Below are 26,528 nucleotides of genomic sequence, written 5' to 3'. Positions count from 1 at the left end.
GGGTCCACCACGGGAAGAAGGGACAAGCAGCAGGCAGGTCCCTCCTGTCAGCGTGCCAGGCAGGACCGGCACTGGGGAGCAGCCAGGCTCAGGTTTCTCCAGGCTTTTCCAGAACAAACCCACCAGCAAATTCTTGGGGAAATGGTTGCAGCTGGGAGCAGGAGGGATGGGGGGCTCTCAGCTGCCCCCAAGAAGCAGTGGCCGGTAGCCAGGGATGCTCCGAACCCCGGGCTGCCAGACCACCTCTCCCGCAGGAGCCGTGGCTCGGCGGGGCAGGATGCAGTTCGGTTCCTTCCCCGCAGAAATCCCCCTGCTTCTCCCTGGGATTTTTCCACCAGCCCCATCCAAATGCAGGTCGTATAATCCGGGGCCAGGAACCAGAGAGGCAGTGGGGGCTGCATTCCCGGGGGTGCCCCCCCGGCTGACACAGCCATGCCAACTTTGTCACCTCGGGGCCGGGTTAGCGCGGTTTCCACCGCCCCACGACATGCCAGGCTCCCCCTGCATCCCTGACCCCGCAGGAGACAGAAGCACCCCCTAAACGTCCCCCACCCTCCCGCAGCCTCTGCCCGAGGGGCTGACACGGCAGAGGCACAGGCAGGCGGTGCAAGCAGCGGGCTGCGGGGTCTCTGCTGCCACCTCCAGGGCACTGCTGGCCTCGTCCCCTTGCCGCGACACTCTGTCCCTGTACCTGGGGGCTGCAGATCCTGGAGCAATGCATGGCCACCTCAGCGGCCGCCATCTCCCCTCACCCCAAAACAACCATGAGCCCATCGCGGGGATCCACACCCCAATGGAGCATCCTGAGAAACTTAGGAACCCTCCTGGGGTGCGGGGACCCTCTGCTCAGCCTGCTCTGGATGCACAGGGCTGCACAGCCCCCCTGGCTGGGGTGGGTGCTCCCGAGAGTGCTGCCAGCTCAGTGGCACGGTGCCCTGTACCCACTGTCCTCTTTGCCACCCTCCCTTTCCCCAGCCTCCAGCAGCGCCAGCAGGGCTGGAAAGCAGCCAGGGAAGGTGACCCACGGTCAGCCACCCGGCACCCTTTGCCACCAGGGACAGGCATAGGGGAGGGGGAGCTTGCCCACCCCCTCCTGCAAGAGGCTGCCCGTTTCCAGCCGCCATTAAAGAGCAATTAGCTGGAAATTAAGCTGAGAACAAGTATTGATTAGCTCATTAAGGCTGGGGGAGCCGGCTGTGGCAGTAGGAATTGCTGCCGCTCGCCCTCATTATGGGCAAGGTTAAAGCTTGTGGTTGGGAAGCTCATTAAAAACGCCAGGGACCAATCGATGTCCCCAGCCCAGGCCCGCCCAGCACCCCTGGAGACACCCAGCCGCTGCCTTTCAGGGACTGGCCCGTGACCTCTGGGGTGAGCTAGCTCAGGAAGGGACTGAGCATCCTTGCTCCCCTGCATCCACTGCTGCATCCTGGGCTCCCTGCAGAGGCAGTGGTGTCACCTTTTGGCTTGTCAGCCCCCCAAAACTCACTGGCTGTGGGGGTCATCATTCCTCACTCACCAGGTGACCCATGGGGACAGGTTGTCCCTAGATCAGGAAAGTGATCAAGTCCATGGTCTCTCAGCAGTGCTGCCAACTCTGGGAGATGGCAGCCAATGTGACTGGTTTTCAGGGCAGCACCCCAGACCTTCTGAGTTTGTCAGCTCTCACCCTAGCACTGTCTGCTTGTATGGGTGGGGGGCAGGCCAAAGGGGGTCTCAGGGGTGGGATGAAAGCAGGTGGAGACACAGGGAAAGGGGAAAGACACTCAGAAGCTCTGTGCTAGTGGTGCCATGTCAATCTGTCTTGCATCCTGGCCACCAAAGTTCTAGGGGCTCTTGGGCTGAGCCCAGACCCTGCCTGGCCATCCAACCAGACCCAGCCACCCCGAGGCCCTGTGTCTCCAGTCCCGCCTTCAGTGTCCCTCCCATCCCCACCTCTGCCTCTCCTGGCCACTGGCAGCTCAGGGCCAGCTTCCAGTCAGTGCACACATGGTGCTCCTGTGCAGGCTGGCAGTGCGGGGGGGGGGCAGGTGTCATCATTATTTTTGTTTTCTTTGCACTGCCCTGGAAATATATTGTATTCTCAGCTAATCCCGTTCAATTACACCACAATAAAACACATAATAAAAACGTAATTCATTTTTCCCGAGCGCTCCATCTCCCTGTGTCTTGGCAAGCTATTAAAAATTTGTCTTCATTTTTCTGGCAAGAGCCTTGTACCTTTTCATCTTTAATTTATGAGAGCAGAATAGCTACTGACAGGCCCTTATTGCACGGCGAGGGGCTGCATTATTTATAAGCCGCCAATGGCTGGCTCAGGGGAGATACTTGCAATATGCCGGGACTGGCAGAAGGAGGGGGACAGATCCCCAACACGCCTGTCTCAATCCTCTCCCCCACCCTGTGTGGGTGCTGGGTGCAGGTGTTTTCCTGGCTGCCTCAGGGCGGGAGCACTCCCTACCCAGCCTCTGTCCACCAGGAAAGCTACAGCACAGGGTAGTTATGGGCTGCCTGGCCCTTCTCTCACCCGCTGCTGCATCTCTCCATCTTTGGCTTTGCAGCAACACTTGCTCCTCCATCCCAGCTTGGTGCAGGGTGGAGCATGGTTACCTTCTTCCCTCTTCTCCTTGCATGGACACCGATAGCTCCTTTTGACTGCCCGGGCCTGTGGGTGACACAGCCACTGCCTGCAGGCTTGCTGCGGTCCCACAACAGCAGCAATGTGCTCTCTGATAGCCGTGCATAGAAAGCAGGATAAAAATATCCTCACTGGGGAGGCAGGCACAGGCCTGGGGCTGGTGATTGAAGCAGAACAGCCTGTGAGTGGGCTGTGAGAGAGGGTGGGAGTGTGGGCAGAGCCAGGGGGATGCACCAGCCTCTCCAAACCAGCAGCATCCAGAGCAGCAGCTTAGCAGAGCCCTCTGTGCAGCAGTGATGTGCAAAGCCGACTGTGCTAAAAAAAGACCTCCCGACAGCTGGATGAGCTTAACCACACACCAAGTCAGCCAGAGCCACTGCAAAGAGGCTGGAAAACAGGAGCAGAGCCTGGCCCCGGGGAGCACAGAGGCACCCCAGCAGCTGACTTGTCCATCCCTCACACTCCCATCCTCACACAGATGGCAGTCCCTTTCCACCATATACAAAATGGCAAGCAACACTTTTCTCTTTGCTTTTGGTTTTGTATAAACAACCTGCTTTTATTATTTGGTACATATAGGTACATTGTATGTTTATCAAAAAATAACTAGAGGAGAACGTGGTGCACTTAAAGCTGTTTAAGAAGGTCTACCTGAAAGCAAGCACTCCAGGAGGGGATAGAATGACCCCTCGGGGGGAGCCCAGCCCTGAACAGAGATGGTATTAAAATGAGAATAAAAATGGAGACTCTCTGCTGGGATTAAAATGTGCCATTTGCTCTGGGGATGGAAGGAGCAGAAAGCCAGATTAAATCCCCGGAACAGCCCAGATGAGAGCAGAGGGTGAGCTGAGATCACATGCCCGGGCTGGGAGAGCCACCCCAGCATCTGAGCTGCTGTGTGCGCTTGAAATCACTCACCCTCAGCTATTTTGGGTATGGGGAGTTTTCCTCTCCAAAAGCTGCTCTGCCATCCCCAGGCACCAGCTGCTAAACTGATGGGGAACATGAGGTGCCTGCAGAGGGGTTCAACCCATAAACACCATGATTGTCCACTGCCTCCTAAAGCTGAGGAGCACCATTCAGGCTACACGTGAGGAAGAAATTTTTTACCACAAGGGTTGTAAAACACTGGAAGAGGTTGCCCAGAGAACTGGTAGATGCTCCATCCCTGAAAACATTCAAGGCCAGGCTGGATGGGGCTCTGAGCAACCTGATCTAGTTGAAGATGTCCCTCCCATTGCAAGGGAGTAGCACTAGATGACCTTTGACGATCCCTTCCAACCTGAACTATTCTGTGATTACATTATTTTCTTCCCCACCCCACATCCCCACTCACAAGGTCCCTGGTGCTGCTGCCCACGCTCCAGCACACAGCTACAGGTAGGCTGAGCACGAAAGACGTGCACAGGGGTGGCAGCCAGGATGTCCCCAGAGCGGGGCTGAGCCAAGGCATGGGGACAGGGTTTGGCGTGGTGTAGTGCTGCGGGCATCCTGGGATGCAGGGCTGAGCACCTGGAACCTACAGACACATAACAGCCAAGGGAAAGCGGCAGCGGCCCCGAAGGGATCTGAGGGGAAAAGCTCAGCAATGTGCTGGCCCAGCAGCTCCGCAGTAGGCATCTCGGCCGCCTGACCCCTGTTCAGAGCCCTTTGTTGAAGTAGACAGTTTCCAGCCATGGGTCTTTCTCCCGGATCCGAGCTTGGACTTCAGGTTCCAGGCGGCTCACTGGCATCGAGCTGCCAAGCAGACACAGATACAGGGGATGGAGAAGCAACACCCACCAGCAGCCTCAGGTTGGGAAAACACCTGCTGTCACCCCTTCCTCACCTTCAGCCCATGGGGATATTGTCCCCACGGCCCCACTGCACATGTGTGTGCACACAGATTCAAGCCTCTGACTGCGTGAAGGAGCCAAATCATCTCTTGGGAGTTAGAGAGCACAAGAAACCCATGCATCCCACATGCACCCCATGTCCTGCCCTGTGGGGCCGTGCATGCAGGCAAGTTACCCATCCTCACCTTTTCTGTGGGAAGAGTGCACAGCACAGCGGGGTCGCAAACACCAAGCTGCAAGGGAAAGACACAGAGAGGAAAAGCTGGGCTGCAGGGCAACAAGGAGGCAGCCCATAGCTGTGCTGGGTGCTCAGCCAAGGAAGGGGTAAGGAGATGCCCTGTCCAAGCTCCGGACCCTGCATTTGACTCCTGAAGTGGAGCAAGTCCTGTCCCCATCAGTGTGGTGGTACAGCAATGATGAGCAGGAGCCCATTGGAGCTTGAGGTACGTCAAGACAGAGCAAAACAGCTCCTGGTCCCAGGACCTCATACCCCATCCTATCTGCCTGGGTGGGGATAACAGCCTGGATGAGCTCTGGCACCTCCCTAAGGAGCTCTGCGGTGGCTCTCACTGCCCCTGCCAAGCAGACCCCCCAGCAGCATTGCCCCCTGTACCCAGGTTTGGTCTGTGCCTGGGGTGGTGATACTTGTCGGCAGAGGGTGACTTACCAGAGTCCCACCAGGCCGACCTGCAGAGGAGCGTTCAGGTACGGGTACCGCTGCCAGGAACAGGGAGAGGCTGAAGTCAGTGGGGCAGATGGGGCGGGATGTTTCCCAACAGGGTGCCAGCCCCAAGGTGTGCCAGCACAGGCACATGCTCGGGGGTGTCCCTGTGCCCACTCTCCCAGTACCAGTAGTACCTTCAGGAAAGCTCTCTTCTCCAGGGCATTCATGATCACCGGAGGGATGGCTGGGGCAGAGGGGAAGGAGATGAGTTCCCAGTGCTCACAGCACCCCTGCCAGCCATGGAACCCTGTCCCACACTGCCAGGGACCAGCTGCAGCCCTTGGACATGGGTGGAGGAGGGGATACTCACCCATGGCCGGGGCTGCCATGCCGATGCGGGACACCACAACCTGGAAAATAGCCTTCTGGGCTGCAGCTGTGGACTCCCCCAGGCGGTTCCCGTTCTCATCCGTGACAGGGATTCCCAGCTTGAGCTCTCTGCAGGGAGAGGAGGCATGAGAGAGGCCCCAGGGCACACAGGTGGGGAGATCGAGACACAGGGCAGGGACACAGCACAGGGGCACATCTCCAGGAGAGGCTGGTGTCCCGCTATTTTCCCCATTACTGCCTGTGTAATGAGTCCAAGGGGTCACAGCTGGATCCCCATTCGCACCTGGGGTGGGTCCTCAGCAGGGCTGGATGTGCAGCAGGGCAGGGATGGGGAGTTCATAGCTGGCATTAACTGATAACCCCTTGGGACGCAAAGGGGAGCTTGTACCCTCAAACCAACCCTCCTGGGAAAGGGCTGCCAGCAGGGCCAGGAAGGAAGCTCCCTGTAAGCCCAGGGCACTGCTACCCTCCCTGTGTCCCCTCATCAGTGCCTGGTGAACCCCAGTGCAAGCCCAAGTGCCCTGTCCCAGCCCAGGGGCTCACCTCTGCCTCATCAGCGGGATGTTGATGCAGTTGGCAGCAGCCACAGCTGCAAAAGGCACATACCGGCCGATGATGGCTGGCAAGTGCTGCGGAGGCAAGCAGGGAGCATGTCATGCAGAGGGTCTGGGGGCAGAGATGCAAGACCCTGAGGGATTCCAGCCCCACTGGGGAAAACCATTCTCTCTTCCTCTACAACTTCCAGCTGGTGAAAGCCCAGGGAGTCTGGCACATCCCACGTCCCCTCCCAGCCCTGGAGGAGGCCAAGGGGTGAAAGAAGCCTGGAGAGATCCAGCTGGGGATGGAACAGGGCCAGAGGGACAGGCCATTTCCAGAGCCATCACTGGGGAGAGGGGCTGACTTGTGTGGGTGTCCCCAGGAAACCCCTTTCCTCCATTTTCTTCTCTTTCCCAGGTGGTAGGGTAAATCCCCTGCTCAGCTCAGGGAGACCCCACGGGGAGGGTCCAGGTGCGTCCAGATAGTGATGGCCAAAGGCCACCTTACCTTGGTGAGAGATTTGAGCCCCAGTGCTGTGACAACTGCCCCCGTGGTTGCACTCACATAAGCTGTTCCCAGTTGGCTGCAAGAGCAGGAGGTGACACCAATAAATGAGCATCTCCCCAACCTGCCACCCCCTCAAAGGATGGAACAGCATGATTTTCAATAGCTGCAGGACACCTGGGTTCCTCTCCCAGCTCTACCACCAACCTTGACAGCCCCACTGGTGCCCATCTCTAGCTGTGCCAGGTCCCCATTGCCCCATCTCACAGCTCCCCACTACTCAAGATGGTATTCAAGGCACCCTCCTCATGGCATTTTGGGGTTCTCTGGGGACCTGCTCAGAGGGATGTTTACCTGGGGGAGATAGGTGCATCCCCACTGCGGTTGGTGTAGTTGACGATGGCGTTGAAGGACTGGTTGACCCACTGCCAGAACAGCACGGCTGGTGTGGTTCTATCAGAGAAAGGATGGTGCTAGTGGTACTGGTGGATGCCACCCACGCTCCCTCCTATGGCATGGGTGCCTTGCAGGGTACAGGACATGTGTTCCCTCCTCACCCCATAGCCAGAAGGGCAATCAGGGGAGGGCTTTATCCCCCTAGACACCCTCCTGGCCCTGGGGTGAGGAGAGAACGGGTACCTGTAGAAGGTCAGCATGCAACCGGTGATGGTCATGTTCATGGGGACTTGGGCAGACATGCGCCCTATAAGGAGCATCTTCTCGCCCGTGTCAGGGTGGAAAGCTGAATCGTAGATGTACTTTGCCCGCCAAAGCTGGTCCTCTGTTAGACCTGGGGGTACTGTGCCTGCCCTGCCAGGTAAGAGTAGCACCCGTTTGGAGAACTTCTGGCAGCACCCATGCCATAGCTGTTCCCCACCCCTTGTGGGGCAGCTGGGAGATGCCTTGGGGACCAACCAGGCAATTTGGGGGGGTTTGCTTTGACTGGAGAAGGCCAGCACTGCTCCCATTCTCACTCCTGGGGATGGCCCTAAGGCCACACCCTGTCCTGGAGCACTGCTGGAGGTACAGACCCCCAATACCTGTAGTCCTCCACCACCCGGCGAGCCTCCTCCAGAGTGGCCCCCGAGAGCAGCAGGTTTCGGGGGTCAGTCACCATGAAGAAGTGCTTGGCCCGGCCCTGGAAGGTGCTCTGGTCCCAGCGGGGCTCCCGGATGTTGATGGTGGTAGGGAGGGACGGTGGCATCTTCTGGAGAGGGGCAGTTAATGGGATGCAGTGCCTGTGTGTTCCCTTCCTGCAGCCCTGCTGGAGCAGCTCTGCAGTTCCCCCAGCCTGGAGGAGCTGCAGGGGACAGGGTGCCCCTGAGTTGGACCCCCAAGCCCAACCAGCAGATGGGGCAGCTCCCAGGTGGGGTGACCCCACCGCTGCACCCCCTCACCCTGCAATTTGTCAGTGAGGAGCCCCCCAATCTGGCTAACAACAGCCACCAGAACAGTTAGGGACCCCCCCACCCCAGCAGGACACCCCAGCCACGGGTGAGGGATGGGGACCCCCAGCTTCGGGGCTGGTGTTGGTGACAGTCGCTGGGAGGGGGAGGAAGGGCACTGGAAGGAGGAATATCACCCCGCCCGGAAGGCACCAAAACACACGGCCCCAATTCCACGCCCGCCCTTCCCCGCGAGAACCGGGGCTCTGCTCCCCCCTCTCCGGGCAGATCAACCCTCCCCTCGTCCCTTCCCATACGCGTAAACATCCCTCCCCCGCCCCCATAACGACCCCCGCACTCACGGCTTCCCGGGCAGCGCCCACCGTGCCCGCGCCGCCGCTGCCACCGCCCCGCTCCCGCCCGGCGCGCTGACGTCCGGCCTCGTCACGGGGGGGGGGCGTCCCCGCGGCGGGGGGAGCCGGGCGGCGACGCCGCACGGGGGGCAGCGGGGGCCACGCGGGACCGGTCTGGCTGCGGGAGGGGCGGTACGTGCCGAGCCGCACGCGGCGTCTGCCCCCCCTCCCGCCTCCGATTGCTCGCGTGGGTGCGTGCGCGGGAGTATTCGCGCGTGGGCGCGCGCGCTCTCACGTGGGTGCGTGCGTGTGCGCTCACGTGCCTATAGGTGACCGTGCGTGTGCGTTCACGTCGGCTTTCCGCTCACTCGGGTGCACGTGTGCGTGTTTTCACGTGGGCGTTCACGTGCGTGTTTCTGCGCGTGGCTGCCCGCACAAGGGGCGTCCCCGTTCCAGTCGTGTGTGCCCGCGGGGCTCACGAGAGTGGTGGTGCCTGTGCCACGCGCGCGCGTGCTCGTACCGTTGTGCTCACTCGTGTCGCACCGGTGTTCACGCGTGGCACGGTGTCTCGGCAGGGTGGCTGCGTCCCAGTGTGTGTCCGCCTGTGCAGAAGGTGCGGGTACACGCGTGTGCACCGCCGTGCCTGCGTGTGCATAGGGCTGCGTGCCTGCGTGTGGCCCGCTGCGCGTGCAGCAGCGCTCCGTGGGTGTCTGCGAGTGTGTGCGCACAGGCGGCACGGTTGGGCTTGCACGCGTGTGACTGCGCAGGGATATAAACACGCATGTCGTGGACGTGTGGGTGCATGGGGTGTATGTGTGTGTGGGTGCGCGTCCCCACGCCGGCCGTACCCCCCCAGCCCCTCACCCCTGCCCTTCCCCTCCGCTCGCTGTCGGGGTGTCCCGGGGAGGCTGCCCCGGAGCGCAGCGCGGACCCTGCCGCTGTGGGAGTGGAGAGAACCCCCTACTCCGGTCCCCGCCCCCGCCGCCCGGCCGCAGCCCCCCCGCGGCACCCCCGGCCGCCACGCATCACCTGAAACCGCCACGGTGTCGGGTTCGCTCTGGCGGCGCCGGGCCCCGCCGGGTGGTCACGGCCAGCCCGGGTTGGAGGCGATGCCCCACGGGGAGGGGGAACACGGGGGGACACAGGCTCGCATCACCGGAGTGGGCGGAGGGGGGACACACCCCCTTCCCTGGCCGTACCTCAGTTTCCACTGTGAACCCCGGGTTGCCTCGCTCTAAGGGAGGGGTTTGGAGGGGCACCGCATCCCTCGCCCCACGCGGCCCCGCCGGGAGACTCGCCCCCCCGAGCCCCACCACGCCATGCCCGTGGGGAAAACACACACAGAGGGCTCCCTCCCCAGCTGCGAGGCCAGCCCTGGCCGCTCTTGATTGACAGCTCCCGCGCCCGATGGCCGCGCCGGTCCCGCAGGGACAGCCAATCCCCGCGGGCGGAGGGGCAGGAGGCGGTGTTGCCCCCCCCGGCTTCTCCATCCCCCCCGCGCTGCCGGGTGTCTCTTTCGCAGGTGGCACCATGGGGACAGGTGAGGAGGGCACGGGACGGCGGAAGGGGGGAGGGCGGCAGGGGGGTCTCCAGCGCCCCTTTGGGGAGGGAGCACGGCCGGATGGTGCTGGGGGGCGGAAGGAGCAGCCAGTGGGCGCCATGGGGGGCTGCCAGGCGACGGGGACACCAGCGTGTTCCCCTGGCCAGGATCATGACTTATTTATTGAGGTCAGGCTGGGGCAAACGGGGGACGAAGCGGGGGGGCCCCGTGATGGCGTTTCATCCACGCCTGGAAAATCCCCGCGAGCATTTTCCTAGGGGCATCTGCCGGTCCCCTGCCCCATGGCAGCTCCCAGCAGTGTAAACCTGGGAGGACAGAGGGGCCTCTCCCCATCTCCTGCTGCAAATTTTCCCCAGGGAGGGGCTGGGGGTTCAGGTCTTGCTCTCTGGCCTAAAGCTGAGGTCCCTGACAGGTAAAACCCCTTTGCATCGCAGCATCCTCGCCCCAGGGCAGGGCAGCCTGTGCCTGCCACCCCCATGGTAGTACCCAGGACCCTGCAGCGGTTTGGCCCCCAGGGTGCTGTGGAATGAGGGGGGACAGGGCTTGAGAAGGGGTCACGAAGTTCCTTGTCCCCCCAGGCTGTGTAGCTGTGCCCAGGACCTGTCCTGCCAGCATCAAGTACCTGCACCAGCTGGCCCCAGCATCACACTGCTAAGAGAGCAGTGTCGGAGCTCGGGTATGTGCTGCTGGACTATGCCATGTCCACCCCCGGCCGACAGGCAGCCCTGGTCCCGTGAGGACACGGCCAGTCCTGAGCCAGACACTGGGACGCCGGGGTGCCCAGCGCTGCCATGGCCCAGGGCTGGGACGCAGCGCTGTCAGGGATGACGATGGGCAGCCGGTCGCGGAGCTCCAGCAGCGAGGCCAGCCTGGCTCCCCGCTACCTCCTCAGCAAGCAAAGCCGCCTGCTCAACGGGGATGACCGGGGCAGCCGCACCACCTCCCCCATGGGCCGTGTCATCCTCATCAACAACCCCATCGAAGGTGCGTGTGGAGTCACAGCCCTCTGCTCACCTGCGTGGCCAGAGGGCCCAGACACCTGAGTTGTCCAGGCCCAGGAGCAGGGAGAGTTATCCTGGGACTGGGGACATCCCCAGCAAGAGACACCCCTCCCTGTCACTTGGACCCAGCCCGGGTGACATGTTCTGTCCCCACAGCCAGCAGCAATGAGAGCAACATCATCAATGCCATCACGGTGGAGAAGAGCATGGATGGCAAGCTGGGTTTCAGCGTCCGTGGTGGCTCCGAGCACGGGCTGGGCATCTTTGTCAGCAAGGTGGAGGAGGGCAGCGCTGCTGGTAAGTGGGACAGGCTGAGGGACACCAGTGGGGACAGGCACATGCCAGCAAGACCCTTTGGGGAGTTTCCAGTGACACAAAGGTGCTGCAGCGATTCCACCCTTCATGGTGGCAACCCACCATTTGCTCCCTGCCGCATGTGGCCGCAGAGAAGGGGCAGGGACAGGAGTGGGCAGACTCGTGCTGATGTCTCTGAGTTCCACCCCCAAGCCACAGCGAGGTGACAAGCCCCTCATGCCTGCCACAGCCTTGCTGCATTTGCTGAGCATCCCCACCTCTGCTTCCATGGGGTCCAGATGAGGCTGGGGTCACATTTAAGGAAACACCAAACAAAGACATCAGTGCTGGGTCAGGTGCCCAGCCAAGCCACGTGCCCCTTGCAGAGCAGGCCGGGCTGTGTGTTGGTGACAAGATCACGGAGGTGAACAGCGTGAGCCTGGAGAATATCACCATGAGCAGTGCTGTCAAGGTCCTCACTGGCAACAACCGCCTCCGCATGGTGGTTCGACGGATGGGCCGTGTGCCAGGCATCAAGTTCTCCAAGGAGAAGACGGCATGGTGAGCAGGGTGTCCCTCATGCCAGCATCGCAAAGCCCAGCTCCATGGAGGTCATGGTGGGGAAGCTTGGTGGGGAATGCTGGGGGATCCCCAGGGTGAATGGCAACAGAGGTCTCCAAGAAAGGTGGGGAGAACCCAAGCTGGGGCACAGGATAGAACAGGAAGGTCTGGAGCAGGCAGGGTGGGTGCAAGCCCCATCCTCACCATCCCACATCCCCATCATTCTTGTCTGCTGCGTGACACTGATGTCCCCATCCCACTGGGGGACAAGAGCCCGAGCACTGAGGCCCGCCCCAAACACTGTGCCCATGCCCCAGGGTGGATGTGGTGAACAGGCGCCTGGTGATGGAGAAAAGTGGCTCGACGCCATCGGAGAGTGGATCTGAGGATGGATTGCGGCGCATTGTCCACCTCTACACCACCTCTGATGACTACTGCCTGGGCTTCAACATCCGTGGCGGCAGGGAGTTCGGCCTCGGCATCTACGTCTCCAAGTATGGCCGCCCTGGGGGACAAGAGTGGGACATGGCACCCTAATCCCTGCTGTGCCCATGCTGGGGCTCAGCACCGCCTCCTTGACTGAGCCCTTCACCCTCACAAGTCTGGGGGCATCATCACAGTGGGTGCTGGGCCATGGGCCTGCCCAGCTGGAGGTGTGGGGCTGGAGCAGAGCTCCGGCGAGAGCTTTGCCCCATCCTGCCCCTGCATCTGCCCTAGGGTGGACCCCGGAGGGCTGGCAGAGCAGAACGGCATTCGGGTGGGAGACCAAGTCCTTGCAGCCAACGGAGTCAAGTTTGAAGACATAAGCCATAGCAAGGCAGTGGAGGTGCTCAAGGGGCAGACACATATCATGCTAACCATCAAGGTACCTGTGGGACCCCTGGGTGGGGTGGGGGGTTGGCGTCCCCCCACACTGGCACTGCCCCAGCTCGGCCTGGTGCCTGTGGGGCTGGTGCAGCTGCCGGCTGGTTGGATTTCAAGTGGGTGGGAGGGGGGAATTTATTATTCATGGCTGGCACTGGATCGGGTTTGCCTAGGGCAGCCAGTGCTCACTGACCCCTATGTCCTCTTCCCCTGTGCCTAGGAGACCGGCCGGTTCCCCGCCTACAAGGAGATGGTGGCCGAGTACTGCTGGCTCAGTCACTGTAAGGGCAGTGCTATGCGGGTACCAGTAGGGACACTGGGCTGGGGCATGGGGTGGGGCTGGAGCCTGAATGCAAGGGGCATCCATCCCTGGTGTGGAGAGAGAGAAGGTGCTTGTGCCATGGGGTCCCATGGCCTTGGAGGAGCATGAAGCTTCCTGTGCCAAAGTCAGCATCCCCATGGTCCTTGTGGCCCTGCAGAGTCCCACCTGTCCCATATCCTTGGGAGGGGACATGGAGAGCCCTGTGCCATGGCCAGTAGCCCTGTGGTCCCATTGATCCTGCAAAGTCCCACATGTTCCCATCCTTGCAGGGGACATGAAGATCTCTATGCAATGCTCAGCAGCCCTTCCCCAATTCCCTTGACCCTGTGGGTCCCCACATGTCCCCTGTCCTCAGGAGCTATGTGGATCTCCTTGTGGCCTCAGGGTGTGTCACACCATCTCCGTGCTGTGACTTTGCAGTGACCAACGGGCAGCTGCAGCAGCTGTCTCAGACCTCAGAGACCAGCTCCTCCATCTCCTCCTACTCCTCGGGGCCGGTGCCAGGGGCAGTGAATGGGCTGGGGACGGCCACCCTGGGGCCTCCTGCCCGCACCGTGGATGTGGCCATCTCCACAGAGGATGGGCCACGGCGGAGCTGGGCACGGGAGCGTGCTGAGCGGGCCATGCAGACTGAGCCAGCCACCGAGGGGCTGCCAGAGACACGACGCACAGTGCGTCCCCCCGAGCTGCTGCGGGACACAGCCATCCGGGGCCAGAGTGCCCGTGAGCTCCCTGGCACCCACCCGCGACGGACCTTCACCCACTCACCCAAGACAGCACTGCTGCTGGCTCTGAGCCGGCCCCGGCAGCCCATCACACGCTCCCAGAGTGACCTCACCGTCGCCGGTAAGCACTGGGGTACGGTCCCATGCGTGGGACTCAGCCCTGGCTGGGGTCCCCCTCCAACCCTGCACCCCCAGCCCTGGGAGTCCCGTAGCTCAATCTATGCCTCACATGGTGCCCGTCCCTTGCTCCAGTATCCTATAGCCCCTGATCCACACAGATCTCTGACTGCCACTCCTGGGCATCCTATAGTCAAGTCCCTGGCCCCTATCCCAGCATCATATAGTGCCCTCACCCCATACGGACACCAGGCCACCAGCCCTAGGCATTCTATAGCCCTGCATAGCTCCAGTCCTGTCCTTGCAGCTTGCCAGGCACCCCAAAGCCCAACCTCACAGCTCCTGGAGACCCCTTGCTCCGCACAACAGGTCTGTCTTCCAGTCAGTGCCCCCTAGTAGTCCCTCTGCTCCGCCAGCTTCCCAGCCCAGATCCCCCTTCCCAGGTGCCAAACACCACTTGGGGTGGCATCCCCTGGACCCTCCACCCCAGCCCCTCTCTCTGTCCCCAGAGGAGAAGCGGAAGAAAGAGAAGCCAGAGGGACAAGGGGCACGGGGAGCCCCCCCAGGGCTGCACCGCTCCAAGACCCTTGTCAACCTCTTCTTCAAGGGGGGCCGTGCTACCAGCCAGAGCTGGGCCCCCCCCAGCCAGGAGCCCTCCACCTCTGACCGCTGGACATGCACCAAGTCCCCGGGGCGCCCTGATGGGGACAGAGGTACTGGACTGGGGGACAGGGTGGAGAGGGATCCAGTCTGGGACCAGTCTACCCTTCTGTGGCACTGCAAACACCATTGTGGCACCCCTGGCATGAAGGGGTTGTAGGAAAGGGGTCCTTGGGCATGCAATTTTGGTGATGGGCAGCAATGACGCTGGTCATCCCTCCCAGGTGCTCACCCCTCTCCATCTCCATTGCAGTAGGCGCTGTGCAGAAGTTTGTCATCCGGAGCCTGAAGCGGGGTAACGGGGGTGCCCGTGTGCCCGGGGGGGGCTACGGGGCAGGCTCTGCATGCACCTGGCCCCGTGCTGCATGTGTCTGTGCAACTCTGGTGTGGATTGAGCTGGTGGGGGTCATGGGAGGTTGTGGGGTGCCCAGGGTGGTCCCTGCCCCTCTGGCCACTCCTCCTTGCTGTCTCCCTGCCAGAGAAGAGCCGGCGTGCCAGCATCCTGGGCCCGGCCAGCATCACCGCCCTGCAGCCCAACAGCAGTGACTCTGAGGCCCGGCTGCCACACATCCAGGACACCGCCGCACGCCTCCTCAGCCCCGACGAGGTGACAGCCGTGCTGCGCCACTGCTCCCGGGTATGGCACTGTGTAGCGGCAAGGTGTAGGCAAAACAGTGCTGGTGCCCTGGGCTTATCCCCAGGCAGCTCCTGCAACTCACGGGGCACCACAACCAGTGCTGCCTGCCCATGTTAAGGTCTGGGAAGTAAACTGAGGCACAGGGTAAGGGAGCACCTGTCTGCTAACACCCCTCCTGTGCCCGCAGTACCTGCATGAGGGCAGTGTGGAGGATTTGGTGCGGCCACTGCTGGCCATCCTGGACCGGCCCGAGAAGGTCCTCTTGCTGCGGGATGTGAGGTGGGTGATGCCAGGGGTACCCCAATAACATCCAGTGGGGTGAAACCAACCCAGAGCCTCCCACTTGCTCTTCAGCCCCACTTCTGCTCCATCCCAGAGGTGGCCACAACCTGTCCCATCTCTGCCCCCACAGGAGTGTGGTGGCCCCCACAGACCTAGGCCGGTTTGACAGTATGGTGATGCCCCTGGAGCTGGAAGCCTTTGATGCCCTGAAGAGCCGCTCAGGTAGAACCCCACCCCTCCAGGACCTTGGCTGGGATATGGAGCAGTGGGCAGGGTGAGCACAGCCTGGGGAGGGTGACCATCGTCTCTCCCTGCTCACAGTGCGCTCACCTGCCCTCCGTCCAGCCCACCATGATGTTCCCCCCAAAAGACACCTTATCACACCAGTGCCTGGTGAGTGCCACCCCCTGGGGTCTGCCTGGCAGGAGCAATTTGAGGGAGGAGAAAGGGAGGTGGGAGCCAAAGAAGGGTGAGCTGGGATGTCTGGGTGCAGGGGGTCCCAGAGGAGAGCAGATCTGGTGTCCCTGAGTGGTCCAGGGGTAGCAGGATCTGTGGAACCTAGAAACCAGGGGCGTTTGGGGAGAAGGATCTGGAGTCCCTGGAGAGAGGTGCCTGGGGGTCCTTGAGTGGCAGAGGTCCTCGAGGGGGAACAGGGTGTCCCTGGAGGAGGAAGAGATGGGGGTCTTGGTGCCCAGGGGGTCCCTGGGTGGCAGGAGTCCCCGGACTCTGGGATCCTGGGGGGTCCCTGGGCGATGGGGGTCGCAGGGAGCAGGGCTGTGGGGGTGTCTAAACCCTTCTCATTGCAGACTACCGGGGCGGGTTCCTGCTGAAGCCGGCAGGAGCTCCAGAGCCAGAGGAAGCTGGGGGGCTGCAGGCAAGCCCAGCCCGGCCGCGGGCCTCCCCCAGCCCTCACCGGCTTCACCCCCGCACCTACACCCCGCTCCCCGACGTGCCAGTGGATGCCTACGCCTGCGCCAGCCGCCCCCCACCTGCTGCCAGCCCCCAGTCCCCCAACTGGCTGCTGGCTGAGCCCCCTCAAGGCGAGGGGCACAGGCGCTCGTGCAGCCCCCGGCCCACCTGGCACAAGGAGTCCCCTGGGTCAGCACCTGATGGAGGGGCTGAGGTGCTGGGGAAGCCCCGGCGGGCACGGCCCCGCCTCGCACCCCTCTTTGGCAGGCCAGGAGGTGAGGCGGGGGCTGGGACAGCCATCAATGGCCCTGGGGATGCTGGCAGGGAGGAAGAGGAGGAAGAGTACCGGCTGCTCTCTGTCACCCTCTCCAAGCTGAAGCACTCACTGGGTGGGTGACATTCAGGTGGGACCCTGGGGATGGGGTGGGAATGGGCCTCCCACCCGACACCAGCATCACTGGGGTGCATGACACCCCCTTGGCAAGGGGCACCCCATTTAGGGGGCAGACGGCAAAACTCTGAGCATTGCCCAGTCGCAGTCCTCCAAAACTAGAAGGGGAGGAGCTGCCCCCAACATGTGCTCTCATCCATGTAGGACTTACCAAGACAGGGTGGGATGGAGGCACAGCTGCACAGGGGAGGCAGTGCCACACCTGGGAGTGGGTGGGGGTCCCAACCTACACAGGTACAAGGGTGTTGTGTCTCCCCTGCAGGCATCAGCATCTCTGGTGGCATCGAGTCCAGAGCGCAGCCAGTGGTGAAGATCGAGAAGATCTTCCCAGGAGGAGCTGCCTTCCTCAGCGGTGTCCTCAAGGTATGGGGGGACCTTGGGGGACACAGCACACATCAGGAGGGGGGTAGGCATGAATCCAGACACCCCCATCCTACGGTGCTGCTGAGTGCTGGCAGCCCCATGGCAGCCCCATGGCAGCCCAAAAGCAGCTGCACTTCACCCCACTGCCTTCTCTCCTGGGGATCAGGCTGGGCAGGAGCTGGTGTCAGTGGACGGAGAGAGCCTGCAGAATGTCACCCACCAGCGGGCTGTGGACATCATTCGCCAGGCCTACCGTAACAAAGCCAAGGAGCCCATGGAGCTGGTGGTACGGGTGCCCAGAGGCCCCCCAGAGTGATGCTGCACCCCCACTTTGAGGAGCCATCCCCTGGCTCTGGAGGAGCAGGACAGCTCATTCCTGCACCAGGCTGTGACCAGTCTCAGCATAGCCAGAGGGTGTGAGAACCGGAGCTTTTCCACAGGCACAGAGGAGCTGCCTGCAGCAGGACCGGGGCGGTGGGCAATGCTGGTTATGCAGGAGCGGGGCATGCAGCCCCTGACCCCACTCCGGACACATGGACACAGCCCTGAAAAAAACCACAGCCAGGGGCTCGTTTTTAATCGGCATTTCTGGGTGGTACACAGGCGAGCCAGGCTCTGGGAACAGGACATGACTGAAATAAAGTACAAAAATCCCCCCTCTGGAGCTGGGGGCGACCAAGCCAGAGCTGGACACAGCCAGGCTTTTCCTTTGGTTTGACACCCTGTCTGGGTGCCCAGCTGGGCCCCCTCACCTCTGCCCACCCCAGGGATGTCCCCAGCTGTCACTCCCAGCACCGTGCCCCTCTCCCCTGGCAGTCTGGGTATCACAAGGGCATGGGCCAGGCATTTCTTTGCAGGGGGAACAGAGGTACGCTGGGGGTGAGGGCATAGGAAAGGCACTGAGGGTAAGTTGCCCCGCGGCAGGGGTGAGGGGGGACACAAACAGGTGCGGTGTGAGCTGAGCGAGGGTGATATGTTTTGGTAGGTCCTATAAAAATAGAGTTATTTAAAATGGCACAGAAACGATCCCCTGACAAACACACGGGGGTGGAGGGGGAGGCTGGCACAGGCAGGGACAGGGCACGTGCCATCGCCTTTGGAAGTGGCTGGGTGACAGTGCCAGCAGGGATGAGAGGGAGGGGACAAGCCAGCCCTCCCCCTGCCCAAGGTGACCCTGGCTGAAGCCAGTGCTGCTAATCCCTTGGGCGCTAAGAGGATCAGCTGAAACCAGTTCTGGGCAGCCCTGAGGCCAGGACTCAGCACCCACCTGGCCCCACATCTCACAGGCATCCCCCCACTGTGATGGGTGCGGATGTACCCTCACCCCAACATCACAGTGCTGAGGAGGGGGCAGCACCTGTGGTCCCTTCTGCCCTCTCACAGTGACAGCAGTCTTTGCAGAGATGGGGAGAGAGCAGGGGGCTCCCCAAATCCATGGGGCTGGAGGCTCCCTCCACCCTCCAAGCACAGGGCAAGGGAAGGCAGTGTCTCAGATCTCGGTGGCTGTGATCTCCTCGAAGGGTGGGTCGGGGCCAGGGGGGTCACAAGGCTCAGGCAGGGGCTCCTCGCCCTGGAGCCGGAGATGCTGGAGCCGCTGCTCAAGCCGTCGATTGCGGCGGTACATCTGGATGTAGCTGTACTGCAGCTGCTTCTGGTAGTGGATCACCCGCTCCTTCTCACCCTGCCACGTGCTGCGCTCCTGCTCAAAGGCGTCGCGCTGCTCCTGCCCGCGCTGCCGCTCCAGGGCCACCTCTGCCCGCAGCCGCTCCAGCTGCCGCCGCAGCCCCGCACTGCCACGGGGCTCCTCGCTGGATTGGGGACAACCCTCAGCAGGCGGGGGACACCCCTCGCCGGGCTGGTGGCATCGCCCACGGGTGGCTTCCCGCAGCCCTGCCACCTCCTGCTCAAGCCGACCGGCTTTGGCACGGAAGAGGTCGGCCTCGCTCTTGCGCCGCTGCAGTTCGTTGGCGCAGACCTCCAGCTCCAGTGCCTTCAGCCGAGCAGCCTCCTGCAGCCCCTGCGCCCGCCGCTCGCCTGCCTGCAGCTGCGCCCGCGCCTCCCGCAGCTGCGCCCGCAGCCCCAGCAGCTCGGCACCCCGCTGCGCCAGCTCTGCCTGCGCCTCCTTCAGCTGCTGCTTAAGCAGTGAGATCTCCCCCGACTTCTGGCACACCTGCGGGATGATGGAATCATAGAATCATTTTGGTTGGAAGAAACCCTCAAGATCATCGAGTCCGACCATTAACCCAACACTGGCACGAAGCCACGTCCCTAAGATCCTCATCTACACGTCTCAAACACCTCCAGGGATGGTGATTCCATCACTTCCCTGGGCAGCCTGTTCCAGTGCTTGAAAACCCTTTCTGTGAAGAAATGTTTCCTAATATCCAATCTAAACCTCCCCTGGTGCAACTTGAGGCCATTTCCTCTCATCCTTTCACTTGCTACTTGGGAGAAGAGACCAACACCCTCCATGCTACAACCTCCTTTCAGGTAGCTGTAGACAGCAATAAGGTCTCCCCCTCAGCCTCCTTTTCTCCAGGCTAAACAGCCCCAGTTCCTTCAGCCGCTCCTCATTGCGCTTGTGCTCCAGATCCCTCACCAGCTCCGCTGCCCTTCTCTGAACTCTCCTGAACCCCCATGTCTTTCTTGTGGTGAGGAGCCCAAACACGTACACAGTATTCAAGGTGGGGCCTCACCAGCTTGGAGCACAGGGGGACAATCACTCCCCTAGTCCTGTTGGCCACACTATTCCTGATACAAGCCAGGATGCTGTTGGCCTTTCTGGCTACCTGGGCACACTGCTGGCTCATATTCAGGTGGCTGTTGATCAACACCCCAAGATCCTTTTCCTCCAGGCAGCTTTCCAGCCATTCTTCCCCAAGCCTGTAATGTTGCATGGAGTTGTTGTGACCCAAATGCAGGACTCGGCACTTGGCCTTATTAAATCTCATATACTTGGCTTCAGCCCAATGATCCTGCCAGTCCAGATCCCTCTGTAGAGCCTTCCTACCCCTGAGCAGATCAACACTCCCACCCAACTTGGCATTGTCTACAAACTTACTGAGGTGCACTCAATCCCCTTGTCCAGATCATTTATCAAATTATTAAACAGATCTGGCCCTAATACTGAGCCCCTGGGGCTAATGGGGCTCAGGTGCTGGCCAGGACCCCCCCAGCCATACCCTGTACTCAGCCAGTGCTGTCGGGCAACTCACCTCCCACTTGGTCTCCTCCAGCCGGGGTGCCAGCTCCGTGTGTTCACGCTGGAAGGAGGCACAGCGTCGCTCCAGCAGGTCCCGCTCCTGCAGCAGCTGGGCCAAGTCCTCCTGCAGCTGCTTCTTCTCCTGCTGCAGCTGCAGCACCTGGAGCTGCAGGACCTGCTGCCCACGCTGTGCTGCCTGCGCTGCCTGCCGTGCCTGGGCCGCACAGCGCTGCCGCAGCCCCTCCAGCTCCTGCTCGCAGCGCCGCTGCTTCTCCTCGTACACCTGGGTGGCAGGGAGGGACGTGTTAGGGGGGGTGGGTGGCATCTCATGCTTCTGCTGCCTTCTGTAGGATGGGCACCCCCTGCCTATAGGGAGGGGGGTGGCATGTCCTCCCCAAAGCAGAGCAGTGGCCCAGAAGTAGTGTGATGTAGTGGTGTCCCCTCCCTCCTCGTGCCCCCATCCCTTGTCATGCTGGCCCCCCTATGTCAGCACTGCCAGAGCCTATAGGGCTCCCCCAGCCCCAACACCAGTGGGGAGAAGTCTTAGGTGCATCCAAAATAGGGCACCTCAAGACAAGGCACCTCAGTTAGTACAAATGCTCCCCCCACATCATATGAGGGTCCCCCAGAGCCTATATAGGACCACCCACTGGTGAGGAAAACCCCCAATCCCAAAACCACAGGAAAAAGTATTCCCATACAAGGGTCTGTAGACGGTCCCCAAAGGGGGTCCCCTGCTCCCCAGCCAAGAGAGATGTCCACATAAGGCATCCCAGGCAGGGGTACAGGGTCAGGATGGGGGGACACTGGGGCATACCTGGCAGATGGCCACTTCGTTCTCATCCAGGCTGTCGCGCAGGAGCTGCAGCTCAGCCTCCCTCTCCCGCAGCTTGTCCTCCAGCTCCCGCACCAGCATGGCCTCCTCGCTGGGCAGGGGCGAGCGCCCGCAGGAGCCGCTCTCTGAGGACGGCCGGCCCCTGCCGCTCAGTGAGCCCGTGCTCTTGCTGGAAGATGAGCGCCCACTGTCCGAGTTGGAGGGGCGGCAGCCCCCTGTGGGGTCGGGGGGACCATGGAGGGTGGCTGGCAGGGTGCCCGCCTCAGGGTGCTGGCTGCAGCCCGTGCTGTAGGTGGGCAGGCTGGAGAGGGAGTTGCGCCCTGAATCCGAGAGGGTGCTGGCGCGGCAGCTCAGGGAGCCGGGCTTCTCAGCACCCAGCAAGTGGGTGAGGCTCACCTGGCTCTCTGAGAGCCCTGGGCGCACGCCCGGATGGGTGCTCCGGAGCTTGGGCACCACTGGTTTGAAGGCCATTGGGCGGATCAGGGTCTTCTCCACGTTCTGCCAAAGGAAGACGAGAGAGTAGGGGGCCTCGGGGACCTGCCACCATCCCAAGGGTCTGTCTGGGGTGGTGACAGTAGGGTGCCCTTAGCCCCAGTGCCTTTGCACCTAAAAAGAGACAAGGGCCGGTCGCTGCCTGCTCTGTCCTTACTCTATGGGGTGCCCAGGTGGGTTCCCATACGCACCCTTGGCATGAAGGAAGGGACATAAAGGGCACAGGATCACCACCTCCCCAGGCACAAGACAAATGGGGCCACATGGCCCCAGTTCACACCCCCCAGCCCATAGCCAACCCAGCATGGCACAGGGAGCAAAGCCAAGACCCCAGCACCCACTCAACCTGTTGCTGCCTCCCCCTCACCTCCTCCAGCTTGCCAGAGACAGGGACCAGCTTGGGGGGTGGCCCCTGGAGGTGATCACTAGGGGCTCGGTCATCGTGGGGCTCATCCGAGTCACTGCAGAGGCTGGCAGGAGAGGGGGCGTCGAGCCAGTCGCCGCAGAAGCCTCCGTTGGCATAGGCGTGGGCAACACTGGGCACGGCCATGCGGGGCTCCTCAGGGGATGGGGGTTCCCGGGGGCTGGCCCGGAGCAGCCCCTCCTGCTTGCGGAATGAGGCGGTGGGGGGCCCCCCATCACAGGGCTGGCCAGCACAGTCGTGGCGGGGCCGGCCGGGCAGGAGGCTGCCGACGCTGCCCATGGCGGCGGGGGGCGAGTGGGTGGCGGTGCGGAGCTTCGCAGACCCCTCAGCAGCTGTCTCAAGGGGCACTGGCAGCGTCTGCACGATGGCCATGGCGGGGGGGCCCCCAGCGGGCAGGGGCACGCAGGCAGCCTGTGGGCAAGGGAGATGGGATGTCAGAGCCATGGGGACTGCTGGCTGTGCCCCAATGGCTGCCAGCAACCCTGGGTGGGCATGGGGGCAACCCTAGGTTCCCAGACATTACATCCAATCTCATGGGTGCAGGCTGGCCCAACAGAAAGCAGACAGAATGAGAGACCAGATGAACAAGAATGAAACAAGGCTTAGCTTGGGGCGCAGCGCCAGCACCCCCCAACTGGGCTCAGCATCCAAAGGGAGAATCCCAGGGGTGCCAGGGCCTGTGGGGTGCTGGTGGCACCATGGGGCAGCAGCAACGAGGTCCTATCCCGCAGCGTGACCCCGCCACAGGAAGCATGCCAGGGCTGGAGGCGAATCCCCAGAGGCCCACAGAGAGATGGCTCCTGGGCAGTCTGCCCGCCTGCCTGCCCCACGGTTCCTGCCTGCCCCAAGGCACTCGCCAGCACAGCCCACATGGAGACCAGAGGCCAGCCCCACAGCCCCCATCTCTTTGCAGTGACCCCACAGAGGGTGCCCCCCAACCCCAGACACCCACAGCAGGGTGCAGGGTACCCCAGAGACCTGCCAGGCCATGACCATCTGCTAATCAAGCCTCTGCTGACCAGGGGTTCCAGGTCGGGGGTCCCTCCCCTAACCCACCCACTGAAGTTGGGGGACTACCGTGGTACCAAGTGGGTGAGTCAGAGCCTACATGGAACAGCACAGGGCAGGGGGCTCTGCCCCAGGCACCCCCCACTGAACCCCTGCTGGCCACCCACTCCACTGAGAGGACTGCTGCCATGCAGGCAGGTGGCCAAAGATGTAGGCACCAGGCTCTTTCCCAGCCTCAACACATAGGTGCCCCTTGTTCCTGCCCCACATGCCCCTCTCCAGCTGGGGAGGATGCTCTGCTAGTGCCCTGTTGCGGCCCCCCCTGCCCCAACCCATGCCATACGCCTGCATGACGGGCGCCAGCCGACAGGCTGGATCCGTCCCCTGCTGCCTCATCGCATCTTGCACATGGCTGCGGCTGGCACGGGGCACGGGCGGGGGGGCCGCTGCCCGCATGGTCTCGCCTGCCGAGCTGTCACCTGAAATCAATCTGCCTGCCAGCGCCCGGGGGGACGAGCAGGGAGAGATACCGGCGAGCCAGCCCCCCACGACACCATCGCCCCCACTGGCACATGCACCCCCAGGGACACCGTGACCTCACATCATGCCTGTGACACCCCAGGGTGAGAAAGCAGGTGACCCCCCCCCGCCACTAACCTTGCCAGCCGCTGCCCATCCGTCCGGTCCACTTGGGCTCTTGCACCACAAAGATGGCTCCACCAGCCCCTGAAGCAGGAAGGAGAAAGAGGAGGGTAGTTAGAGTGCCAAACAGCAACGGGGGTCCCTGCGCTCCCCCTAGTCCTCCCTGCTCAAACCCACTGGTGCCAGCACGGCACAGAGGGGAGTGCAGTGGCTGGTACACTTCTCCAAACACCCAGGCATGGCTGTGGGTGCCCTAGGAGGGGTGGTGGGGACAACGGCCTCCTGTGGGGACCTGATACTGCCAGAGGGGCAGGATCAGGGACTGGGGAGGGACATGAAGGAACCCCGTCCCAAAGGGTGTCTCAGTCCCCCACAGCTGCAGCCAGGACTCCGGGTCAGGGGGAAGCCCCTGAGGACAGCCAAGTCCCCACAGAGCCACGGAGGGGATGCTGCCACCACCAGAGCCCTACACTCGGCAGCCAGGCTGGGAGGTGGTGGGAAGGGACTCCATCTTCTCCCTCCCACAAGCCCCCCCAGCCTGCTGAGAGGGTCCCACTGCCACCAAGGGGAGCAAGTCACCAGGGGGGCAGGGGCAGCCACCCAGCCGGCTGCCAGCGCCCTGTGAAACCTCCCTCCAGCTACCCAGTAAAACCAGTCAGCAACTGGGGCGGCGTCATCACCAGCTGCTCCGTCCGGAGCACAGCAAAGCCAGATCACACCGTTCCGACCCCAAAAAGGCAAGGGAGGGCTCAGTCCCTGCTCCGTTGAACCCCCACCCTGAGCTGCTGGGTGTTTCTGGTCCCTGGGGTCCCTCACATGACAACGGCACCTTAGGGCCACCCCAGGGCAAGGGGAAGCAGCCCCTCATCCCTCCCAATGCACCTGGCCTGTGTGCACCCCCTCATGCCCCTCTCTAGCCTCCCCCATGTCCTGAGGCTCCTCGAGTGGTGCGTCCCCCTTTGCCCACCCCACAGCCCCCCTTGCCCTTCCAACCACCCCATACTGCCCCACTGAGCCCTGCAGCCCCCAGTCTGCCCCACAGTGCTTCCACCCTGCCTGAACCCTCAGCTCCACTAAGTGCTCCATGGCTCCCTTGGGCCCCTGCTGCCCCACAGCTCCCTCAACATACCCTAAACACCCGCAAAGTTCCCCATGACACCCCCAAAGTGGCCTACGGAGCCCCAGGGCCTGTACTACCCCACAACACCCCCAAAGTGCCCCATGGCACCCCCACAGTGCTGCACAGAGCTCCTGGGCCTCTGCTGCCCCTCAGCTCCCCCAAAGTGTCCCTAAAGCACCCCCAAAGTGCTCCAAAACACCCCCAAAGTGCCCCACGGGGCCGCTGGGCCTGCACTGCCCCACAGCTCCCCCAGAGTGTCCCAAAAGCACCTCCAAAGTGCCCCGCGACCCCCAAAAGTGCCCCATGGACCACCAGAGCCCCTGCATTCCCAGGACGCCCCAAAGTGCCCCTGAAAGACCCCCAAAGCGCCCCACGGCGCCCCAGCCCCCGGGACACCCGGTTCCCCCCAAAGCGGCCCCCGGGGCCCGGCCCCCCCAACAGTTCAAGTGCCGGCAGCTCCCCGAAAGCACTCCCCGTGGCCCCCACGTCTTGGCCGCCCCACGGCTCGCCCTGAACGCCGCCGCAGCCCCGCCACGGCCCCACAGGACCCCCCGGGCCCGGCCCCGCACTCACCGCGGCCCCGCCGCCGCCTCCCGCGCCGCGCCGCGCCCGCCGCCCCGCCCCGCGCCAGGCCCCGCCCCCCAAAAGCCACGCCCCCTAAGACCCCGCCCCCCACTCCGCCAGGCCACGCCTCCGAGACGGAAGGAGCTGGGGTTACGTGGGGGGTCCGTGTTGCAGCCGTGTCGGGGGGACGCCCCGCGTGGGTCACCCTCGCCCCGTACAGCCCCAGTCACGTCGATCCCACGGATGAGGGGTCCTCATCTCCCGCATCGCACCGGCCCAGCCCACCCTGGGGAATCCCCATCCCCCAAAGCAGCCTCAGGCCCCGGGGAGAAGGTCACCCCCGAGGAAGTGCTCCCCCAAAATTTGTCTGGAGAACCCAGCCCCCGTGCCAAGGAGACTGGGGGGCTCTGCCTCGTCTGCTGCTCCCCTCCCACGACAGGATGTTGCAGCTCTTGAGACTCTTCAAGGGTTTCAAATTAGAGGAAAATGGGGAAAAAAAATAAACATACAGACCGACCCTCAGCCCAGAAAGCCACGGGGCAGGACTCAGCCGTGGGGCAGGATGCAGCCGTGGGCAGCCAGACACACACCACCCACCCCAGGCAGTCTGGTGTCACCCAGGCTACCCCCCTGGGTCTCCATCACCTGCTCCCAGCCCCAGCGAGGGATGGGTGGGTGGGCGGGAGATGGGGGTCACAGACTTTCCCACTGCCCCACTTCCACTCCACAGCCCTGTGACAGCACCAGCCCGGAGCTAGACCGATGGAAAATAGGGGCCAGGGAGCCAGGGGGACCCTTGGGCCAAAAGGGAGACACCGACAGCCCTCACCCCCACACAAAACCTCACCCCAGCTGTGCTTGGGGCCTGGCATCCCGCACCTTACCTCCATGTCCCCAGGACCCTCCTCCTCCATCACCCACTGCCTGCCCTGGGGGGGCCTCACACCTGCACAGACAGCACCCAAGGGTACTCTCCTGGCCCTGGAGAGCTGGTGCACCCCGAAACCCGTGGCTGGGTGTGTACCGCACGCACCAGCCCCTCATTATGGCTCAGGTTAAAACTATGCCCAGCGTGGAGGCTGGTAATAACCCGTGGGCTGGGGCGGGATGCTCTGCACAGCAGGGACCTCCCCTGGCACCACACCCCCCAATCCTCTGGGGGACACCCCCTCCCCAGGGTTAGGTCGCCTG

General features: G+C 62.8%; 3 protein-coding genes across 20 annotated transcripts; 1 reads left to right on the top strand and 2 right to left on the bottom strand.

Moving 5' to 3' along the window:
- Nucleotides 1-3,155: 3,155 nt before the first annotated feature.
- SFXN3 (sideroflexin 3) lies at nucleotides 3,156-9,843 on the bottom strand. 13 transcript variants are annotated; one of them, XM_065067196.1, is made up of 12 exons: nucleotides 9,503-9,634; nucleotides 8,824-8,905; nucleotides 7,606-7,772; nucleotides 7,205-7,375; nucleotides 6,920-7,018; nucleotides 6,569-6,644; nucleotides 6,068-6,153; nucleotides 5,505-5,632; nucleotides 5,329-5,378; nucleotides 5,138-5,187; nucleotides 4,656-4,703; nucleotides 3,156-4,372 (listed from the first exon to the last, which is right to left on the bottom strand). In XM_065067196.1, exons 3-12 carry the CDS (start codon nucleotides 7,767-7,769, stop codon nucleotides 4,276-4,278), a joined length of 969 nt encoding a protein of 322 aa, XP_064923268.1. In that variant the 5' UTR covers nucleotides 7,770-7,772; nucleotides 8,824-8,905; nucleotides 9,503-9,634; the 3' UTR covers nucleotides 3,156-4,275. The 13 variants fall into 13 exon arrangements, with proteins under 13 accessions (XP_064923268.1, XP_064923257.1, XP_064923258.1 ...); XM_065067185.1 differs by having other exon boundaries at nucleotides 7,606-7,865; nucleotides 9,333-9,545; XM_065067186.1 differs by having other exon boundaries at nucleotides 9,333-9,545.
- PDZD7 (PDZ domain containing 7) lies at nucleotides 8,375-17,735 on the top strand. Of its 5 annotated transcripts, XM_065067168.1 has the most exons (18): nucleotides 8,375-8,495; nucleotides 9,699-9,843; nucleotides 10,443-10,848; nucleotides 11,022-11,162; nucleotides 11,546-11,720; nucleotides 12,038-12,214; nucleotides 12,438-12,585; nucleotides 12,805-12,865; nucleotides 13,327-13,752; nucleotides 14,258-14,461; nucleotides 14,662-14,703; nucleotides 14,888-15,045; nucleotides 15,233-15,324; nucleotides 15,458-15,549; nucleotides 15,649-15,720; nucleotides 16,134-16,625; nucleotides 16,950-17,050; nucleotides 17,217-17,735. In XM_065067168.1, exons 3-18 carry the CDS (start codon nucleotides 10,656-10,658, stop codon nucleotides 17,364-17,366), a joined length of 2,724 nt encoding a protein of 907 aa, XP_064923240.1. In that variant the 5' UTR covers nucleotides 8,375-8,495; nucleotides 9,699-9,843; nucleotides 10,443-10,655; the 3' UTR covers nucleotides 17,367-17,735. The 5 variants fall into 5 exon arrangements, with proteins under 5 accessions (XP_064923240.1, XP_064923243.1, XP_064923241.1 ...); XM_065067171.1 differs by lacking the exon at nucleotides 9,699-9,843 and having other exon boundaries at nucleotides 8,407-8,495; nucleotides 11,551-11,720; XM_065067169.1 differs by lacking the exon at nucleotides 9,699-9,843 and having other exon boundaries at nucleotides 8,407-8,495.
- Nucleotides 17,597-26,359, bottom strand: LZTS2 (leucine zipper tumor suppressor 2). 2 transcript variants are annotated; one of them, XM_065067182.1, is made up of 6 exons: nucleotides 26,222-26,359; nucleotides 23,669-23,737; nucleotides 21,947-22,414; nucleotides 21,070-21,585; nucleotides 20,266-20,535; nucleotides 17,597-19,220 (listed from the first exon to the last, which is right to left on the bottom strand). In XM_065067182.1, exons 1-6 carry the CDS (start codon nucleotides 26,249-26,251, stop codon nucleotides 18,540-18,542), a joined length of 2,034 nt encoding a protein of 677 aa, XP_064923254.1. In that variant the 5' UTR covers nucleotides 26,252-26,359; the 3' UTR covers nucleotides 17,597-18,539. The 2 variants fall into 2 exon arrangements, with proteins under 2 accessions (XP_064923254.1, XP_064923255.1); XM_065067183.1 differs by lacking the exon at nucleotides 26,222-26,359 and adding an exon at nucleotides 25,347-25,406.
- Nucleotides 26,360-26,528: the final 169 nt, after the last annotated feature.

The sequence above is a fragment of the Columba livia genome, chromosome 6, assembly GCF_036013475.1.
Source record: "Columba livia isolate bColLiv1 breed racing homer chromosome 6, bColLiv1.pat.W.v2, whole genome shotgun sequence".
In the NCBI taxonomy this organism is placed as follows: domain Eukaryota; kingdom Metazoa; phylum Chordata; class Aves; order Columbiformes; family Columbidae; genus Columba; species Columba livia.
The sequence above is the reverse complement of the archived record's forward strand: the minus strand, read 5'-3'. Positions and strand labels throughout refer to the sequence as shown.

Excerpts from the sequence above, each read along its gene's own strand:
- LZTS2 (XM_065067182.1), bottom strand. The coding sequence starts at position 26,251 with ATGGAGGAGGAGGGTCCTGGGGACATGGAG. Across the intron at positions 21,586-21,946 it reads TCTCTGGCAAGCTGGAGGAG|AACGTGGAGAAGACCCTGAT; the intron begins GTGAGGGGGAGG and ends TTCCTTTGGCAG. Across the intron at positions 19,221-20,265 it reads TGGAGGAGACCAAGTGGGAG|GTGTGCCAGAAGTCGGGGGA; the intron begins GTGAGTTGCCCG and ends ATCATCCCGCAG.
- SFXN3 (XM_065067187.1), bottom strand. The coding sequence starts at position 9,835 with ATGGTGCCACCTGCGAAAGAGACACCCGGCAGCGCGGGGGGGATGGAG. Across the intron at positions 7,866-8,823 it reads CGACACGAGTGAGCACAACG|CTCCTCCAGGCTGGGGGAAC; the intron begins GTACGAGCACGC and ends TGTCCCCTGCAG. Across the intron at positions 5,633-6,067 it reads ATCCCGCTGATGAGGCAGAG|AGAGCTCAAGCTGGGAATCC; the intron begins GTGAGCCCCTGG and ends CTCTCCCTGCAG.
- PDZD7 (XM_065067168.1), top strand. The coding sequence starts at position 10,656 with ATGGCCCAGGGCTGGGACGCAGCGCTGTCAGGGATGACGATGGGCAGC. Across the intron at positions 13,753-14,257 it reads GAGTGACCTCACCGTCGCCG|AGGAGAAGCGGAAGAAAGAG; the intron begins GTAAGCACTGGG and ends CTCTGTCCCCAG. Across the intron at positions 15,550-15,648 it reads TGCCCTGAAGAGCCGCTCAG|TGCGCTCACCTGCCCTCCGT; the intron begins GTAGAACCCCAC and ends CCCTGCTCACAG.